Here is a 21,847-nt window from a genome sequence, read left to right on the forward strand (position 1 = left end):
GCGCAATATTTTTTTTGTTATTTAAAGAGCGCGTTAGTAATATGCTCCTATAGGCGGGTCAAAAACGTGCGTACAACTGCTTATGACACACACAGGGACGCGCATCAGTATCTCTGTCTGTTGGAATCCGGCTTGTCCCGTAGCCGGAGAAGCGTTCAGTCTTTTCACTTGCAAATTCCGCCATGCATATAGCGAATCCGCCATGGCGCGACAGCAACAGGCTTTTAAAGGGAATGGGAGATGAGACCCAAAACACACCCATTACTCATTAGGAGAAGAGGGACAACCCTTTTAGGCCATTTTTCCCGTCGTTAAACTAGCTAAAGTGGATTCGGTCACGCCCAAAGTGATCTTGCGCCGTGCGCTTTAGACCATGCACTTAGATCGTTAAAATAGGGCCCATTATCTTAAATATAAGTATAGGGTAGCCAATGTCACCTTTCTGTTTCTGCTGGGATATTTGAGTGGACTGCAGCACAGACTGATGGAAGTGCTGTGCGAAGTCCTCAGAGTTTCTTCGCTCCCAGACCTGGAGTTTTACTCCGTTGAGTCCAGGAGGCTGTTCCTTCGGCCGGAGGGTCTGTCGAGCGCTGGCCTGCAGGCTCGGGCCTCTTCTGCTCGGGGAGGTCATCTTGGGCTGGCCTGGAGCCTGAAGAGGAGCCAGTGGCGGGGGGTCTTGAGGCGGAGGGTATTCGGGTAAGTGATTTAGGGGTTCAGGGTGAACATTACTGACGGACTGATTGAGATGTGAGACAGCTGTATGATGGGAAAAGAATAGAACAGGAATTTAATGGCAAAGCTTGATCGTTTGGTTAAAGCCGTAACTGTATCTGTCGATCTTACCAGACACTGAAGCAGACGGGCTAGAAAAGGGTGGATCTGAGGTGTATCTGAGGGTGTCCAAAGTTACAGTTTTCTGTTTGATGGCTTCCAGCAAGTCCTCAATCTTCTTATTCTCTGAGGTAAAAAAAAAAAGAAAAGAAAAAATTATTACTTTTTAATGCACTCAGCCTTTAAAACAAATCTGAAATCAAAATCATTCTTGTAAAATATCCTCTTTCTCTCCAATTCATTTTAGGAAATCAGTTCAGAGAGTTCATTTCAATTAACAAAAAACAAAAATCATTTAATTTAAATCATTACTTAAGTTGCGTTCCCAAATATCCCTGCATGGCATTTAAATAACATTTCAATTAGCTAAATATATTCAGTACAATGCTGAATGTTATGCATATTTCCATAAATCCATAAATATAATATAACACTTTATAATATTTACATAAGCATAAATAGAATAAAAAATATTACACACTCAGAAGTTTGAAATAATTTAGAAATATACAGTAAGAAGGGTCTATCTGTATGTATATACACATTATAAACAAAAAAAATGTAGTATACATTTTATATGATTTAATAATTTTCATATATACACTATAAAAACTTGTTTTGTATTTATTAATATTTATGTACACATGATTAGATTATTATTAGGTAAGTTCTCCAGCATCTTCAACACTGGAAGTGTGACAGTATTTGTGGTGTGTGTCCTGCACGTACTTCTTCTCTCGTCCAGACTGACGTGGTTCAGGTGGAACATGCTGAGGAAGTGTTTCTTGTCGTCGAGTTCAGCGGTGCGGTCCATCTCCTCCGGGGTGAAGCGTGTGGTGAGGGGAGGAGAGGGAGTCTTTCGTTTACTCTGCACCGCTGAGGGTGAAGGGTTTCTCTCCTGCATCATCCTCCTCCTCTTCCTCCTCTTCATCTCCAGGAGCTCATCTCGCTTAGAAAGAGTCGCCAGTCCAAACAAACCCAGAAACTCTGTCTTCTGCAGAAATAAAACAAACAGACTGTCACGAGCTATGTTTCCATACACCTATATGAACTGTATGCACACATCGGGATATTGCATAAAAAAAAAACGCTGGATGGAAACGCAAAGATGCACATTAATTCTAAAAATGCATATAAAAAATGTATGCGCTCAATTGAGTCAATTGATAAGAAGACATGCGCATAAACTACAATGGAAACACATTTACTGAATAAATGTCTCAATGCACAACAGAAAACGTGACTTTGTGCCAATCGTATCGCACAGAATCTCAAATGTTAGTTTGGCCGTTCTGAAATGCCTGAACCAAAGTCTGTCATCAAAATGATTTGGGATAATCACCTCCCAGAAGTGTCTCTCACGATTGCGTTCCCAAAAACCAGCATATGGACGCAAGATAACATGACAGAGTTTATTGTATTTCGTCTGTGTGCTCTGAGACGTCATTTATGATGTCCAATATGAGCCACAGTGTTTTTTTATAACAGATATTTTGCACCAATTTCACAGAAAGTGATGATTTTGTTCTCTTGAACACATGGGATAATTTTTTTATGATATATTCCAATTTTGTGCACAAGTTAAATTTGCAACTTTGGATGGAAACAGCTATTGTGAGAGATTTGATCAGTTTTAGTAGCGTTCCCAGCATGAATGCCAGTATGGTTGCAGTATTGTACTGGTGGTAGCTTGTAGACTGTAGTTGTGGGAGCGCTGCTGAAACGTGTCACTGTACCTCTCTAGATGCGTCTAGTTTGAGAGGAGGCTGCTGGGCGACTCTTCTCAGATGAGCTCGCACTTCCTCCTCATCGCTCTCATCGTAAGAGTCATCGAATTCATAGTAATAACCTGAAACAGAAGAACAGAAGATTAGGACAGAAGTGAAAGACACAATATGGATGGAAGAAGAACCTGAGTGCATATATATATATATATATAAACATTGGCTGGAGACACTGATATATATAAATATATATATATAGATTAACCATTTTTATTGCTATGTTTATTTTGATGTAAAATGTTTTTTTTTTTTATAGTGTTATGGCAATGTAAAGAAATCTTGAATCTTGAATCTAGACAGATGGAACAACAGACAGACAGACAGAGCGATAGACAGATAGATAGATAGATAGATAGATAGATAGATAGATAGATAGATAGATAGATAGATAGATAGATAGATAGATAGATAGATAGATAGATAGATAGATAGATAGATAGATAGAGCGACAGACAGATAGATAGATAGATAGATAGATAGATAGATAGATAGATAGATAGATAGATAGATAGATAGATAGATAGATAGATAGATAGATAGATAGAGCGTCAGACAGACAGATAGACAGACAGACCGATAGATAGATAGATAGACAGATAGATAGATAGATAGATAGATAGATAGATAGATAGATAGATAGATAGATAGATAGATAGATAGATAGATAGATAGATAGATAGATAGATAGATAGATAGATAGATAGATAGATAGATGATAGACAGACAGACAGACAGACAGACAGATAGATAGATAGAGCGACAGACAGACAGACCGATAGATAGATAGATAGATAGATAGATAGATAGATAGATAGATAGATAGATAGATAGATAGATAGATAGATAGATAGATAGATAGATAGATAGATAGATAGATAGAGCGTCAGACAGACAGATAGACAGACAGACCGATAGATAGATAGACAGATAGATAGATAGATAGATAGATAGATAGATAGATAGATAGATAGATAGATAGATAGATAGATAGATAGATAGATGATAGACAGACAGACAGACAGACAGACAGATAGAGCGACAGACAGACAGACCGATAGATAGATAGATAGATAGATAGATAGATAGATAGATAGACAGACAGACAGACAGACAGACAGACAGATAGACAGACAGACCGATAGATAGATAGATAGATAGATAGATAGATAGATAGATAGATAGATAGATAGATAGATAGACAGATAGACAGATAGACAGATAGATAGATAGATAGATAGATAGATAGATAGATAGATAGAAATATTTATACTTTCTCCACCTTCAGTTCTCTGTCTGGCAAACAAATAAATAAAAGACATTTTGATATTTTCTAGCACTTCCTACCTTTCTCTCTGGCTTCCCTGCGCTTCTTCTCCTCCAGGTCTAGTTTGCTGAGGAGCCTCCTGTGCTCCTGCAGAGCCTGATCGAACACCATCATGGGGTCTGTCCTCTCCGGAGCCGGAGCCGCAGACTGGCTGAAGACCCTCTGCTGGTTCAGGAAGATCCGCTGGGATTTCTCCAGATCCGCCAGGTATTTCCCAGACTCCGGGAGGCTGTTCCCCCGCAGGGAAGAGGGCCTGACGTCCTCTTCCAGAGCTTTTGGTCTGGTGTGGCCTGAGAAAGGATGGATGTGGGACAGAGGCCGGTCTGAGGGCGAGTTGAGGAGGGAGACGGGGTTCCAGAGAGTGCTGGGAGTGGATGAAGAGGGGTGATGGTCCCGAGGAACAGCTTTAGGGGTGATGAGAGGAGGCGGCGCCCCCAACGGTTGAGATAAGTCTCTGACGCCCACATCGTTCCGGTGTGAGCTGTACCTGAAACACGAGAAAACATTTCTAGAGTGCGCCACAAGAGGGCAGTGCGATAACACACAATGCCTGCAGTGTTTTATGGGGGATTTTTAAGCTGGAGTTTCCCTTCATCTGTGACCCACCTGTGTGTCTCTCTCTGTGGTTCCACTGGTTCTGCGGTTCGGCCAACATCCTGGTGCTTCTCCTGCTGCTGAAACTCCGCTTTCTCCACCTTCAGCGCTGCTCTCTGTCTGGCAAGCCATCGCTCGTCCTCCTCCTGCCGCTGGAGCATCATGGGAGTCCCCATGGGCATGTGGCTTTTCCCAAACTGGAAGCTTGAGGAGGAGAGGGAAGAAGGAGCTCCTGAGGATGAGTACGGGCCAGACTGTGGCATGAGCAGCGACGCTTCTTTGGTTTTGTCTGTATTGAGAGACCAGAGATGCGTAGATGAATAAACATGTTCTTCTCAAAGTGAAACAACTGTAAATATTTCATTAATATCTACTAAATAAACTAGAAAGACCAAGAATGGGAACGTCATCCATTATATAGTAATACCAAGGAACAGCTTTGGTCTTCGGAAACAATCTTATTTTGAATATTTGATTTAAGCTTTTTATTTGTAGCCTATTTTGTTGTCTTTTTTTATGTTGTTCATTTTCATTAGTTTTGTTTAGGTATTTATTTCTATTCAGCTTTAATTTATTTTTATTTCAGTTTGAGTCATTTTAGTAATTTAACTTAAAGTCATTTATTTCAGTTTGCTTCCTTGGCAACTAACAACTTATTTTTAATTTTAAAAATATTTTTATTTATCTTATTTTTTTATATTTTTAATGTATTGTTTTTAGTCATTTTAGTACTTAAAATTGTTTCTAATTTCCATTTAATTTATTTGTTTCTTTTTTATATATGTGTATTTAGCTTTACAAAACTAAAACTGAAATAAAAAAATGAAAGCTAAATAGAAATATTTTTCAAATAAAAAAAATATTTGTTAATTAAAATAAGGCAACTAAAAAGCTTAAGTTGAAGTACTGTAATTACTAAAACTAAAATAAAAATAAATTAATTTTAGTACTTCAAATTAAGCTTATTTAATTCAGATAGTTGTCAAGGCAACTAACAAATTATTTTATTTTTAAGAGTTGTCAACTTTTGTAACTTGTATTAGTTTTTTAAATATTTCTATTTATCTTAAATTTATTTTTATTTCAGTTTTAGTTTGTAGTAATTTTAGTACTTCAACTTATTTCAGTTAGCTGATTTCTAATTTCCATTTTTTAAGTTTTTACTTTTTAGTTTCTTTTTAAAAATATTTCTTTACTAAAACAAAAACAGAAATAAAAATAATTTAACGCTAAACAGAAATATGAATAATAAAATAAGTTGTAAATTGGAAAATTGGAAATAAACAAGCTTAAATTGAAGTACTAAAATTACTATAATTAAAACTAAAATAAAAATAAATTAATTGTAGTTCATTTATAACTTATGCTCATTTATTTCAATAAGTTTCCAAGACAACTAACAACTTATTCTTATTTTAAAAGCCAATAGCCAAAGTTGTGACAAAATTGTCATTTTTATTCATTTTTGTTTCTTTTTTAAATAGTTCTGTTTAGCTTTAATTTATTTTTATTTCAGTTTTAGTAATGTTAGTACTCAACTTCAAATTATTTATTTCACTTTGCTGCCAAAGGCAACATTTCTAATTTTTTCATGTTTTTTTTTTTTTTTTAAGTTTAAGTTCAATTAAAGAATTTTTTTTCCTATCCTCAAATGCTTCAAACACAGCTCTGAACTGTGTGCTGAGATAGTGAAGTTCTCCAGGTGTTTGAGAGATGAAGGCTTTGGAAAGAGACCCTAATGGATCCTGAAACCATTTTAAGTGTTTATCTGTGAGCATGAGTGTGTTTTCATCATGGATCATGGGATTCACATGAATGCTCTCATTCATTTACTATTATACAATTATGGAGAGCAACCATAAAACCTTCTGACTTCTTGCCGTCAAAGCGTGTCTAACAGCTCGCTGGCAGCGAACATAGACCTACTGTATCCAGATCTATCAGACTATATTAATTACTGATAACCTTTGGCACTTTTGCATTAGGGCTGTCAAACGATTAATCGCGATTAATCGCATCCAAAATAAAAGTTTGTGTTTACATAACTTATGTCTGTGTACGGAGTATAATTATTTTCTATATATAAATACACACACATGCATATATATATTTAAGAAAATGTGTTATTTATATATAAAATATGTATATATAATATAAATAATATATAATATAAATATATATACACAATATATACATGCAAATATTTCTTAAATATATACATGCATGTGTGTGTATTTATATATAGAAAATAATTATACACCGTACACACACATGTATTATGTAAAAACAAACTTTTATTTTGGATGCGATTAATCGCGATTAATCGTTTGACAGCCCTATTTTGCATCATTCCATTATTTCTTCTTCATCACGGGTCATATTCATATTTTGGCTTAAATTTGAATCTGTTCCTCATAAACTAATATGACTTGGAATAAAGTACTACTTTTATGATACTTTTATGTCCTTTTTGGAGCTTGCATATTTTGGACCCAATTGACTTTCATTGTATGGACAAAAACAGCCGAAGTATTTTCCAAAATGTGTTTTACCAAAGAAAGTCATGACAAATGACGACAAAATGTACATTTTTGGGTGAACGTCCCTTTTAAAGAGGACCTATTATGCTTTTCCTTACTTTCTTTAGAGTGTAGTGTTTCTGTTTGAGCATGAAAATGGTCTGCAAAGTTGCAAAGCACAAATTTACTCCAAATATAGTTGTTTCAGAACTCCCTGAAATGCCTCTATTGTAGTCTTGAGTTTTCTTCTGGGATTGAACACATCACATTATTCTTCATTTAAATAATTCCCACCCAAGGCATACGCAAAAAAAAAAAAAAAAAAAAAATTGAGTTTGTTAGTTATTAATGTGTTGAAACTCGCAGTTATGGTCAGTGGCATGACATTTCCCAAACACACTCAAAGCGGTTGACCAATCACAACACACTAGTCCATCCGACCAATCAGAGCACACTGCTTTTCAGAAGGAGGGGCTTCATAGAGACGGGAACTAAACAGAGCGTTACTGACAGACTGGGAAGAGAGGTGCTGCAACAATGTGAAAAAAAATGTGTTTTTAAACATTCGAGAATGAAAACCTATTCTAATAACCCCAAAAACAAAATCAAGACTTTGAAAAAGGGCATAATATGGCCTCTTTAAAACTACAACATCTGTTTGCTTTTGATTATCATCTCTATCATGGTCACGCTCACGTGACATTGCAGCTCTTCATCATCATGAAAGTTTATTATCTGCACGCATTCTAAAGCCATTTCAGTCTAAACTTCTGATATATGGTTTAACTATTAAAGTTCTCTCTCACATCTTGTTGCGCTTAAACTGTCAAATACACACAAGGTTATGTCAAAAACACACAACGTTCACATAAACACAGTCGGTTATGTCTGTGAACGTAAACAGCAGGGTCTTTCAATCACATGTGTTTATTAGATCTGTGTGTTAAAGTGAAAGCAGCGTAATATACAGCACCTCCTGCTATATATGCTGTTAATATGAATCAAACAAAAGAAAAACAGAAAATCGCTCACTCCTCTTGACTGAATAACTTTAGTAGCTTTAATAAGAATACATTTCTTACTTGAAAGCTGCTGTTAAATGCTCTGGCGAGTGGATAAACATGGCGGACTGTGTACAGCTCACTGAGTTTATGCTAATAGCCAGTCGTGGGCGGGGCCTAAGCATTTCTGAAACTGCAAACGGCTTATTCTGAGACACTACTTATGATTTATGGGGATTTAAAAAAGGAGTGGGTGGATTTTCATCATTATAGGGTGGTTGTGTACACATTTATGTTCAAACACCATTTAAAAGTGAATTTTATTGCCCTTTAAGTGCTTTGTTAATAGTGTGTTGAGAATCAGGGCTGTTCTCCCCATCATACCCGTTCTGTTAGCAGCGAGTCTCTCCTCGAGCTTGGCTCTTTCCTTCATGTGCTGCCGGTGCGCGTACGGATGAGACTGCGAGTGAGAGATCAAGTGTTGGTTCGCCAGCGGCTCGTGGCTCAGGTGGCGTTTCTCCATGGCCTTGACCGCCTGGATCTCTCTCCCTCGCTCTTTCTTAATCTCCACCTCTCTTTCCTTCTCTCGCTCTCTGTCCTTCTCTCTCCTCACCTCCTGTTCCCAATGCCTTTCTCGTTCGATTTCACGCGCTCTCTCTTTCTCTCGTTCTCTTTCCCTCTCCTGCTGGCGAAGTTCCTCTTCCATCTGCAGCCTGCGGAGGGTCGAAACACACACACACACACAAATGGTGTGAGATGCAACACTCTCAACAGGAACAAGAAAAATAGAGTCCGCAGGAACACAGGAGAGTGTTGATGATGTTTGGAGAAGATGGCGAGAGCGTGTTTGTGTGTGTCAAGGTGACATGTGCGCGTGATATATGGCTGATGACGGAAAGATCGTGTTTACACACAAACACCTGCAAAAGAGTTTAACTATGGAAGCATATGGCTAGCAATTTTCAATTTGAAATGTAATATGTAAAATGACAATGCATTTCTGTATTTAAATTGACATTTTCATTACATTTGTGCAACATCCAACATAAATATAATTTACATTTGCCATTTTATACACTACTTTTAATGTGTAAATTTAACACATATTTTAACTAGGGCTGTCAAAAGATTAATCGCGATTAATCGCATCCAAAATAAAAGTTTGTGTTTACATAATATATGTGTGTGTACTGTGTATAATTAAATTTGTATATATAAATACACACACATGCTTGTATATATTTAAGAAAAATGTGTAATTTATATATATAAAAAATATATTTATATATAATATAAATTATATATAAATATATACAGTATATGTATGCAAATATTTCTTAAATATATACATGCATGTGTGTGTATTTATACAAAATAATTATACACAGTACACACACATATATACACACATATATAATTTAAACAAATAAATCACTGGTATAAATATAGAATAAATATATTATTTTTATTATAAGGTAGTACCATATCTAAAACGGCCAATTAGATTAAGTGGAAAATGGTTATATATTATGCAGTATACACATACACATGAATGTATTAAAAAATGTTATATTAAAATATGTAATAATAATATGTAATTAATTTCACTGAATTACTCTACAGTAGTCAACATTTGAAGAGGATCAAAAAAGTTCATCAAAGTTGTCCTAAAACAAATTCATGTATAACTTTGATGAAAGGTTTTGATCCACTTCAAATGTTGGCTACTGTATATATCATATCTAAAAACAAAACATTTTATTAATATATAACAAATTAGTATAATAAAATAAAATATAATTTAATATTTTAATGTTATTAGGCATTACATCAAATATAAGCAAATTCATATTACATCCTATTTTAAATTTAATAAAGAAATACATAAAAGGTTAATAAAATTATCAACAAAACAAAGTCTGAATGAAGTCTGGAGAAATGACAAAATGATTTCAATACAACGCCAATTGCCTTGCAGTCACTTTAATTATTAATTCCATCTTGGACATCCATTATACGCGGTGTGTGTGTGTGTGTGTGTACCTCTCAGAGTGTAGCGCTGACAGCGACTGGTGTGTGATGTCAGGAGGGTAAAAGACGCCCTGCATGGGCAGATGAACAGCAGACGGGTGTAGGGTCGGCAGGGCTCCCCCCTCTGGATGCGTGTAGTAATGCGAGCGCAGGGCTGACAGACTGTAGTAGTCCTCCATCCTGATCAGACACAGAGAGAGCAGAGCATTACAGCCTCTAGAAATAACTCCCTTCTTCATTAACCTCTGTTCTCTGGCCCTCCGACATCAGCGTCACTGCCTATTTCTGTCACTGCGGTCTCACCTCCGCTCAGTCCCGCAAAGAGACGTGCTGAGGGGGTTATTTATAACGGATCAAACAGAGAATGTGTCCATGGGATATATATATATGAAAGAACAGGATATTTTTTGCTCTATGCAGACAAACAAACAAAGTCCAATCCATCCAGATCAAATATTGAAACGAAACTGAGAAAATGAACTCGCTCATAAATCGTAATGTAGGGTCAGAACCATGAGAACATTAACAAATCATTGCCTACTCATTGCCTATATATATATATATATATATATATATATATATATATATATATATAATGCTGTATAAATATATGAATTTTTATTTATTTATAAATATTTAATAATCATATCTAATTCATTTAAATGGATGAATTTATATAAAAATAAATCACTAAATCTAATCTAATAATAATAATAATAATAATATATATATTATTATATTTAATAAAAGTTGCAAAAGCAAAAACACCCTATTTAAGTGGTGGAAAATGGTCATATATATTATGTAGTATAAATATATGCATACAATTATGGTAACTAATTAAATATTGAATAATTATATGCAATTAATTTCATTAAAATATTATACAAAATGATATACAATTATTAAAATACATCACATAATTTAATAAATAAAAAAACTTGTGTAATATAGAATAAAAATATTCATTTTATTTTAGTTAATAAAAGGTATATCAGCAAAATAGACTATATAATTCTTAGGTTTAGTGAGAGGGTTGAAAATAGTATATATTATACAGTATAAATATATTAGTATAACTAAGTATCATATATATTATATTATATTAAAACGAATTAAATAATTAATAATCATAAAATTAATCATAATTTAATAAAAAATAAAACTGTTATAAATACATAATGAATATAATATATTTATTAAATATAATTGGATAACCTTATATATATGTTTACATTACAATAACATTTGAATAAATGTTTATTAAAATACAACAGAAACAACACTTAACGATAGGGAAATACTCCGTTTTTGAAGTATTATTTGGTAAATGACTGAACAATAGAACATACACAAAGAACAGACCTCATATCAACAATATTTTTCACCATTCAGCATCAGCAAAAAAAAAAAACGGTAACCAATCATTTGAATCATCTATCAATAACTATCAGCAATGTGATAATTGTGGTGTAATATAAGCAGCAACCAGATCAGAGGTCAAATACAAATATAGTTATTGAGATAAACATTTGCAGACACTTTTATCCACAGTGACTTATATTGCATTCAAGGTACAGATTTTTAACTCTGGGAATGACCTTAACGAACTGCAGCCAAATACTGTATGTTTTTGAGGTGCATTTCTTTGTGTAAACATTTCTTTGTGTGAATATAGAGTAATATTGGTTATTAATCAGCATAAACTGGATTCTGGAGAAAAAAAATTGCCTGTACGAGGTGACATTTGAGCCAACTAATACTACTAAAGCCCAAAGTATAGGCTAATTTGGTTTTACAGTGGATGTAATGTAAATTTCGTCATCAGCATAGTATGAATATTTGGTTGGTACACATATGCATTTGCATCAAAACTGAAGTATACTTTGGGCTTAAAGGGATAGTTCACCAAAATGAAAAATCTGTCATAATTTACTCTCCATTCATGTCGTTCCAAACCCATCAGGCTTTTGTTGATCTTCGGAACACAAATTAATGAGAAATTAGAAACACATTTTGAAGTGTCCGAGTTTTGGGTGAATAGACTTTCAATGGAGGGACATAAATCTCTCAGATTTCATTAAAAATATTGTAATTTGTGTTTCGAAGATGAGCTAAAATCTTACGGGTTTGGAACGACATGAGGGCGAGTAAATGGTGACAGAATTGAACTATCCCTTTAAGACCAAATAAAAAAACTTGCTCAACATGTTCGAAGGTCTAATACAGGAAGTTATTATATATATTCAAAAGAACCACCAAAACTACACCACATACCTGTATGAAGCAAGCGAGGGATGGGGCAAATATCCTGAGTGAAAGTACGCGAGAGAGTCGGCTGCAGTTCCTGAGCTGAGCCCTAGAGGGAGCAAAGGCATGCGCAACTCTTCAGCGGAGGCGTACGGGCGAAAGCCATCGTGAAGATACTCCTCCTGCGGAGCTCCTGCTAGCAGCATGTTAGGAACCTGCCTGGACAGGCTGAGAGAGAAAGAAGAACAACAAATGAGGAAAAAAGACTTTACGCTGTAAGATGAGCACGTGTGTGAGAACGCGTGAGGGACTGACTGAGCTTGAAGACGAGGGTCTTGGATGAGAGCACTGGGGGTCATGCTGAACGGGTGAGCTGGACCCAAGTATGGAGGGAGAGAGAGGGAGGTCTTCTCCTGGCCGGGTAAAGGTCGATCTGGAGCCAAACGCTCTTGGCCGGACACTCTCAATGCTGCATCCGCCTAAAAGGAGAAAAACATTAATGATTAGAGCATCATGGGAATTTTCTTGCAGATATATTAATACCACTGAACACAAATATTTTTTTCTATCATATATCATATATTTTATCATATTTATGCTTCATGATGTAAAGGTATATGACTATTTTTCACCCTCTCACTGAACATAGGAATGAAAAAAATGCAGGTTTTGCCGCTGTACGTTTTATTAAATATAAAATTCCCTATGGTGAGTGAGTGAGTGAGTGAGTGAGTGAGTGAGTGAGTGAGTGAAGTGAGTGAGTGAGTGAGTGAGTGAGTGAGTGAGTGAGTGAGTGAGTGAGTGAGTGAAGTGAGTGAGTGAGTGAGTGAGTGAGTGAGTGAGTGAGTGAGTGACAGTGAGTGAGTGAGTGAGTGAGTGAGTGAGTGAGTGAGTGAGTGAGTGAGTGAGTGAGTGAGTGAGTGAGTGAGTGAGTGACAGTGAGTAGTGAGTGAGTGAGTGAGTGAGTGAGTGAGTGAGTGAGAGTGAGTGAGTGAGTGAATGAATAAGTTAGTGAAACGAGTGAGTAGTAAATGAGTAAGTGAGAGAATAAGTGAGTGAAGTGAGAAAGTGAGTAAGTGAGTAAATAAGTGTGAAAGTGAGTGAGTGAGTGAATAAGTGAGAAAGTGAGTGAGTGAATGAGTGTGAGTGAGTAGTAAAAGAGTAAGTGAGAGCGAGTGTGAGAGTAAGTGAGTGAGTGAGTTGGTGAGTGAGAAACTGAGAGTGAGTGAGTGAGTGAGTGAGTGAGAGTGAGTAGTGAGTGAGTGAGTAAGTTAGTGAAGTGAGTTAGTAGCAAATGAGTAAGTGAGAGAATAAGTGAGTGAGTGAGTGAGTGAGTGAGTGAGTGAGTGAGTAAGTGAGTGAGTGAATAAGTGAGTGTGAGTAAGTGAGTGTGAGTAAATAAGTGAGTGAGTGAGTGAGTGAGTGAGTGAGTGAGTAAGTGAGTGAGTGAATAAGTGAGTGTGAGTAAGTGAGTGTGAGTAAATAAGTGAGTGAGTGAGTGAGTGAGTGAGTGAGTGAGTGAGTGAGTGAGTGAGTGAGTGAGTGAGTAAGTGAGTGAGTGAGTGAGTGAGTGAGTGAGTGAGTGAATAAGTGAGTGTGAGTAAGTGCGTGTGAGTAAATAAGTGAGTGAGTGAGTGAGTGAGTGAGTGAGTGAGTGAGTGAGTGAGTGAGTGAGTGAGAACCTTTCTGCCCAGATTTGAAATCTTGATTCCATCGTTCTTTGAACTGAGTGACACTGAAAAAATGTTCTTCTTACTGGGAGAAGATGATAGTACAGCTGCACTAGCGGCTAAATATGTGTTAGCTATTCACAACGCCAGAGCCAGCTAATTCTCTAGAGAGACCCACTGTATTTATTCATTTATTAGGATAGATTGTGTTTATTTATCTATTTATTTATATTTACTATGCTACATATGACATGATCTATACATATGTTTTATTTGTTTTATTATTTATATATAATATGTTGATGCTTTGGCAACATTGTGTTACACAGTCATGCTAATAAAGCTCATTTTGAATTGAATTGAATTGAATTGAGTGAGTGTGAGTAGTGAAATAGTTAGTAAGTGAGAGTGAATAAGTGAGTAGTAAGTTGGTGAGAGAGTGAGTGAATATAAGTGAGAAAGTGAGTTAGTGAGTGAATGAATGACTCAGACTAAGTGAGTGAGAAAGTGAGTGAGCGAGTAGTAAGTTGGTAAGTAGTGAGTGAATGAGTGAATGTAAGTGAGTCAGTGAGTGAGTGAGTGAGTGAGTGAGTGAGTGAGTGAGTGAGTGAATAAGTAATTGAGAAAGCAAGTGAGTCAGTAAGTGTGAGTGAGTAGTAAGTACGTGAGAAAGTGAGCAAGTCATTAAATGAGTGAATGAGTAAGTGAGTGAGAAAATATTTTTTCTGTGCCAACACAAAGTATCAGACTCCTTATTTTGCAACACTTTTTGGTGTTATTGACTTACTTAAATAGAAAAAATAAATAGATTATTTTTTTTAAACAAAAGGTAATACATTAATGAATTCAATTCGCAAGTATACAGTTGGTGACAGTACAACTGTCAGTATACAGCAGATCTGCGTCAATAAATATTGAACACACATCACATATGCTGTAGCCATTATGATTTAATATATAAGGTGCTATGTATTGCTGGGCAAAGTGAGAATTAATGTAAATGTACAGTATATGACTGCATTCACACAGTCAGTGTCTGGGGCTGAATTGTGCATTTGGGAGAATGACAAATAAAGTGTCCAAGATAAAGAAAAGAAAAATATATTTTAAAATTCCTTAGAAATATACCTTTTTGTATTCATGTTGGTTTAATATGTTTTTAAAAAAAGTAAAAACATTTTCCTTACACCTTGAATAGTATACATGTGAATGTACATAATAAATTCTTAATAATTATTTTCAAAAGAGGTTTTAAATACAATTTTCTATCTGAACTAACCTTGCCTTGTCATAAAACATCTGATATTTTGTGAAACATGCTATAATATCCATGTTTTGTTCCCTGCATGTTGGCTGCATCACATGACTTAGACAAACCCTTTTTAAATATTTAATGCTCTTTTTCTAAGAAATAATAATAAACTATTATGCTAAATCACTTGATAAGGATTCTCAAGAATTTCATAGTTTTAACTAGTATTTTTTTCCATTACACTGGCTGCATTAGTTATGTTTCCATCCACCTATTTTTATGCCAAATTTGGGACGTCGCATAAAAAAACACTGGATGAAAACTCTAAGATGCGCATTCATTTTTTTGTGTTATTTATTGTGTTTCGTCTGAGAGATCTGAGGCAGAAGTAATTTATGACATAAGAAAAAAAACTACAGTAGGGTTTTTTCACGTTTTAAATATATTTAACCCTGGGTTATTCTAAACCCAGGGCAAAAGCAATCCTGGGTTATCTTGCTTCACGATTCACACAGCTCATAATTACCCAGGGTTAACAATTAATCCTGGGTATTCATAAGGATACATGATTACACTCTGGGTTAACGTCCTTATTTGCATATTTGTGGAGTCAGTGTCACTGATTGGTCGAATGCTGCATGCTATGTGTTTACATAAAGGCTCTAGCGTGGTGCATCCTATAATATCAAGTTTATCCTGAATGGAACATTCTGATTATAAAGGCAAGAATGAAACGATCTCTTCTTCAGTCTAACTGTCAGTCATTTTTGACCAAAAATATTTACGTTTTTTTTTTTTTTACTTCATTTGACGAAACTTGGTAAAGGTTTTGGCACTTGCTATGTGAATAAAAAAAATTAAATAAAATCATGGACAGGATTCAAAAAGGTCAAATGGTTTTGTAAAAAATAGTCACACTTGTGCTCCTCGCGGTCGAAAATGACCACATTGGAAATTAATGAGAGACGAAATTTATCTAGTGAAAACTTTTGGTACTGCAGCCCAAACGAAATCTTACTTGAAAGCTCATCAAGCTCAAATTTGGAACACAATTTGTTTAGATTTATGGCTTTGATTTTCTTGCAGTTTTAGAGTAAAATGTGATTTTGAAAATATCTATTTCATATAAAAATTTAAAATAGCATTTTTGTGCATTTTTCATAACAATACACATAAAATTATGTTACTTTTTAAAACGTTTTTCACTTCAGCAATAATCTGCCAAGTGTCGTCTTTGAAAAGAGATCAAACTGAAGTCTGTGCTCTAAAGCATGCAAGATTTACCACAGTTTAACTGGGAAATTAAATTTTCAGGTCTATGCTCAAAAAGTGAATAAATGGATTATAAATACAGCGTAAATTTAAAATAATCTCATAAAATAACAAATTATTAAATAAAAAACATTATCAAACTAAAATATAATACATTAATTTCATTGACAATTTTTTTTAAATCGGGTCATTTTTGACCGACACGTGAAGAGCACCAGTGGGGTAAATTAATCATGCAAGGTGATTTACTAAGGTTTGCGCTAGTTAATTTACTGGTGTTTGCGCCATTATTTACCGCCCAAAAAAAGCATATCTTAAACCAGACGCTAATTTGCACGGCTCTTTCATTTGCGCGTCGCCAGTAGATCACACGAAGAACTTTCCACTCTTGTCAAATCTTTTATGGGATTGAGCTCTCACACTAATTTGCCCTGTTTAGTACATCTGACTCAGTTCAGTTTCAAATAGGTGCCAAATATAGAGTCTATAGATGAAACAGCAAGCGCGTGTGTGTGTGTGTGGTCCAGACAGGCATAAAGAAGAGAGACTTAAAGCTGAGTGTTCTCTCTCTCTCTCTCTCTCTCTCTCTCTCTCTCTCTCTCTCTCTCTCTCTCTCTCTCTCTCTCTCTCTCTCTGCCTGTCTCTCTCTCTCCAGGCAGAGCTACAGAAGACTCTTTGTGTAAACAGAGAGAGGGTAGTTTGATCAGGGGAAAGTGCCTATTGTCTCTCCTGACGTCCCCTGACTGGAGTGCTAAATAAACTCAAAGCCACACAGAACGAGAGCTGAACAAACCATCCATCCGAATCCACACACACACATTCTGGCATGATCTTGCGGTCGCGCCTGAGAGTCACCGAAACTAAGGACATGCCGGACACCCACAGATCAACCCATTTGCACTAATCCAGCCCAATTTAAACCCTGCGACCCCATCAGGACCTCAATCCCTCTTCAGAGCGGGACCTGCGGTCAAGCCCTCCTGACCACACACACATAATATCAGCCCTGAGGATGAAGAGGTCTGGAGGGATGTTTCGCTTTGTATTGATTGGCAAAGATGAAGGAAAAGGGAAAGAAAAGTCGCCGTCATAAACACACGGTTTCAAATGAATGACCTCACACATACTAGGCGGACGAGTTACAACTCTTTTGTGCTCACGTCAGATAATAGTTCATTTGAAAGGAAATAAAAACAATAAAGCACAAAGCTTAAATTCTAAGATTTTAGGACAAATGAACATCTCGAAAGATTTAAATAAGCATTTTCGTCATCAGCTTTGGTCGAAATAAAATGGACTTGAGGGACAATTTCATATTTCTCCCTCTCTTTTCCACTTCCCATCAAAACTCATGTAATAATAATGCACATTAACTGTATACTTTTCTGTTTTCTGTGTGGAATTTTAAGTGGGTATATCAGATAGTTTGTTTTGTCAACTTTTACGAACACACTAGCACATATAGAGGAACACAGAGCTCACAGACATGGACTAAAATGAGATTTTCTATCATCTCCATACCTGACGTGCTTCAGACCTCCAAAATCCATTGACTGATTTAGTTGGGGCGATGGTGACCACAGGCGGGGTGCCTGTAGGCGGGACCAGGCTGGTACCCATGGCAACCCGCTTAGGCGTACTGACCGGAGAAATGTGATTGGTCACCGGGGAGGAAACATGTGATGACTCGCTACTAATAGAACCTAAAAAAGAGAAGACAGATGAATTTGAAGAGTTGAAGTTTGGATAATTTTAGTTTTCAAGTGTAGTCTTTTAAGAAGGCATCTGAAATGATAAACTAAGTGCAATGTAGTGTTGTGAAAAACATACTGAAAAATCTGAAATGCTTCCAATACCAATTTCCCGCAGAATAGATACACGATAGCAGCTGCGCTCTCTCTCTCTCTCTCTCTCTCTCTCTCTCTCTCTCTCTCTCTCTCTCTCACACACACACACAGAAACACACATCCCCTCACTCACATTAGTTGCATTTGCTCCAGCTGAATATTGTTGGTGTTACAGGGCTTGAATTTCAGCGTGGGATTGTATGTATTGTGCATAATTTTACTAATTCCCACAGATTTTGTGCTCACACCCAGTAGTCCCAGTGTCCAAACACTAACTTGAGTTTGTTTTCGCTGCTTATTGCACTTAAACAGTAGCCTAGAAATCTAGACGCACCCTAGCGGCAGGAAAATGTATTTCGCAGCCAGGTACGTCTAGCAACTCTCAATAAACCTTCTCGCTGCAAAAACCCAGATTGGGTCAGGCCAATCACGTTGTGTATAGAGTAGGCGGGGGCGGGCTTAACATACACGACAGAGTTGCGACGGTTACCTGGCTGCTGCTACTTGAAAACAAAGAATGGCGGCTGCTGATGGAGAACAACGGTCTTTCGAATCGGCTTTGGCCGCGACTCTGAAGGACTTGGAGTTAAGTTTTTCTTTGAGAAAAGAGCAAAGAACGGCACTTAAGTCATTCTTAAAAAAAGGAAGATGTGTTCGTCGTTTTGCCGGCCAGATATGGCAAAAGTTGAATCTTTCAACTAAGCTCCGCTGTTGGGAAAACGCTCTGGTTGGGTGAAGCGCTGTCCTATTGCGTGCAGAGGGAATTTGAAAGACAGCCGTTTATCCTGCCCCTCGGATTGAGCCGTGACTATGGTGAGTTTCCAGACCAAACATCTTGATGTAGGTCTGGCTTGCCAGGCTACTTAAACAGTCAAATACACACAAAACAATGTCAAAATGCGGGTCTTGGCGAGTATTCCCATAAACACAGTCAGTTATGTTTTAAGTGAACGTAAACAGTTGATAAAGAAAATGCGTGTATATAAATGCATGTGATCCTTGCATCTTAAAGTGACAGCAGCCTAATAAACCCGCTGCCAAATTATGGATAATATTAAAATGATCTATATGGCAGTTTTCCCCATGGTATCAATGTCAAAATTGTGGCTAGTGAAATGCTGAGTGGCTTATCGCATATATATTTACAGTAGTCAACATTTGAAGTGGAGCAAAACCTTTCATCAAAGTTATACATTCAAAAAAAAAAAAAATAAATAAATAAATATATATATATATATATATATATATATATATATATATATATATATATATATATATATATACTGTATATATATTAGGGCTGATTTCGACTAAGGATTTTCATAGTCGAATCTGATTCGTTAGATTTTGCCGTAGTCGACTGATAGTCGAACCTTTTTTTCTTTTTCTTTTTTTTTTTTTAGATAGCAGCTAGATTTTTTCCATTTCAAACAAAAGAGCTAAAAAACACATATATATCACACATATATCATAACATTTCATAAACATGAGGAGCAATATGAGAGAGAAATTTGGTGATGGTTGTTTAGGTACATTAAACCACGTAAAGCTTTTTCACGCCCATGAGAACCGCGTGGAGTCAACTCACAGCCGCTCCGTTACCCTGCTGAAAATGTGAAGCAGAAACGCTTAATGTCAGATAACGTCCATAATAATTGGACTCTGGGTTCGATTTTTTTTACCATTTTCAGTGGTTATGAGGAGCAACATGAGAGGGAAATTTGGTAATCGTTGTTTAGGTACATTAAACAACGTAAAGCTTTTTAACGCACATGAGAACCGTGTGGAGTCAGCTTTTTAACGCACATGAGAACCGTGTGGAGTCAGCTTTTTAACGCACATGAGAACCGTGTGGAGTCAGCTTTTTAACGCACATGAGAACCGCGTGGAGTCAGCTTTTTAACGCACATGAGAACCGTGTGGAGTCAACTCACAGCCGCTCCGCAGCCCTGCTGAAAATGTGAAGCAGAAACGCTTAATATCAGATAACGTCCATAATAATTGGACTCTGGGTTCGATTTTTTTTACCATTTTCAGTGGTTATGAGGAGCAACATGAGAGGGGAATTTGGTAATCATTGTTTAGGTACATTAAACCACGTAAAGCTTTTTAACGCACATGAAAACCGTGTGGAGTCAACTCACAGCGGCTCCGCAGCCCTGCTGAAAACGTGAAGCAGATTTTTGAATACATTTTTATTTATTTACATTAGTAAGCTACAGGACATCGTCTTTCAAAACATGACCTGCGCAAAAGCGAAAAAAATAAAATAAAAATGGTACCCAGCCCTTCTGAAAATGCGAATGCGTCTCTGTCCCCAGCACATTTCAAACCAAACTGACGCCCATGTATTCGACTATGAGGTTCATAGTCGAATCAGACCTCTCCGAATCGAATCGTCGAATCCTCGACTATTAGAAGTCAGCCCTAATATATATATATATATATATATATATATATATATATATATATATATATATATATATATATATATATATATATATATACAGTATATATATATATATATATATATATATATTATCTATCTATCTATCTATCTATATATATATAAAAATAATATATATATATAAATATAAATATATATATATATATAAAAATTATATATATATATATATATATATAATAAAATATAATATATATAAATAAACAACTATATATATATATATATATTTATTTATTTATTTATTTATAAATATATAAATATATATTAAAAAAAATTATAAATATATATATATATAACATACATACATACTCATGACCACACTTTATATTGATACATTAATCACATATAATTAATTTAATAAATAAAAAAATCTGATTCATAAATTAGATTCAACAATCCTGAATCTTCCACAGCTCAACGAGTCTGAAGTACATGCGCTAAATACTGACTTACAAACGTAAGTTTCTGACAAAGAAGAACGACGTTCTTCAATCTGAGAGGGACGTATAATAACATCAGAGCCAACAACAGACTATCTAGACTAGTAGAAGAGGCAAAGAAAGGGGGATGTATTTGTACGTGTGTGGATGCCAGACAGAACTAACAACTTGTCAGATGAAGTGAACATACATCATCACTTCCCTGACTGCCAACCTCGCCGCTATCAAAGCCCCGTTGGGCTGTCAGATCAGATGCCAGTTTAAAGAGATAAAGAAACAAACACTGCCATCTCCCTGCGGTAAACACACATGAACACGCACTCATTCCTCCAAACCCCCACCACGGTAATACAGCGCTTTACTGTGATCAAAGGCAATTTGAGTGTGTGTGTGTGTGTGTGTGTGTGTGTGTGTGTGTGTGTGTGTGTGTGTAAGCATGCACACACATATATATCTGCGAAAACACTCCAAAATCTAAAACAAAGACATTCTTTGTGTCTCACAACAATGTATAAAACTTTACATTAAACGTTTCTAAGTCACATTTGATAAAAGCAGCTGCTAAATG

At 36.0% G+C, this 21,847-nt stretch overlaps 1 protein-coding gene across 1 annotated transcript in view; it reads right to left on the reverse strand.

Annotated features, from left to right (window-relative positions):
• gse1a (Gse1 coiled-coil protein a) overlaps positions 1-21,847 on the reverse strand; it is a 44,955-nt gene that overhangs the window by 5,561 nt on the left and 17,547 nt on the right. Inside the window, exons 3-13 of the mRNA XM_081356723.1 lie at positions 18,050-18,231; positions 12,650-12,813; positions 12,362-12,562; positions 10,097-10,264; positions 8,438-8,766; positions 4,546-4,822; positions 3,960-4,426; positions 2,568-2,680; positions 1,561-1,825; positions 844-957; positions 439-756 (exon numbers count right to left, since the gene is read on the reverse strand). Coding sequence (XP_081212849.1) covers positions 439-756; positions 844-957; positions 1,561-1,825; positions 2,568-2,680; positions 3,960-4,426; positions 4,546-4,822; positions 8,438-8,766; positions 10,097-10,264; positions 12,362-12,562; positions 12,650-12,813; positions 18,050-18,231 — 2,598 coding nt within the window. The remainder of the gene's footprint in view (positions 1-438; positions 757-843; positions 958-1,560; positions 1,826-2,567; positions 2,681-3,959; positions 4,427-4,545; positions 4,823-8,437; positions 8,767-10,096; positions 10,265-12,361; positions 12,563-12,649; positions 12,814-18,049; positions 18,232-21,847) is intronic.

Source organism: Scardinius erythrophthalmus (assembly GCF_964197995.2).
Source record: "Scardinius erythrophthalmus genome assembly, chromosome: 24".
In the NCBI taxonomy this organism is placed as follows: domain Eukaryota; kingdom Metazoa; phylum Chordata; class Actinopteri; order Cypriniformes; family Leuciscidae; genus Scardinius; species Scardinius erythrophthalmus.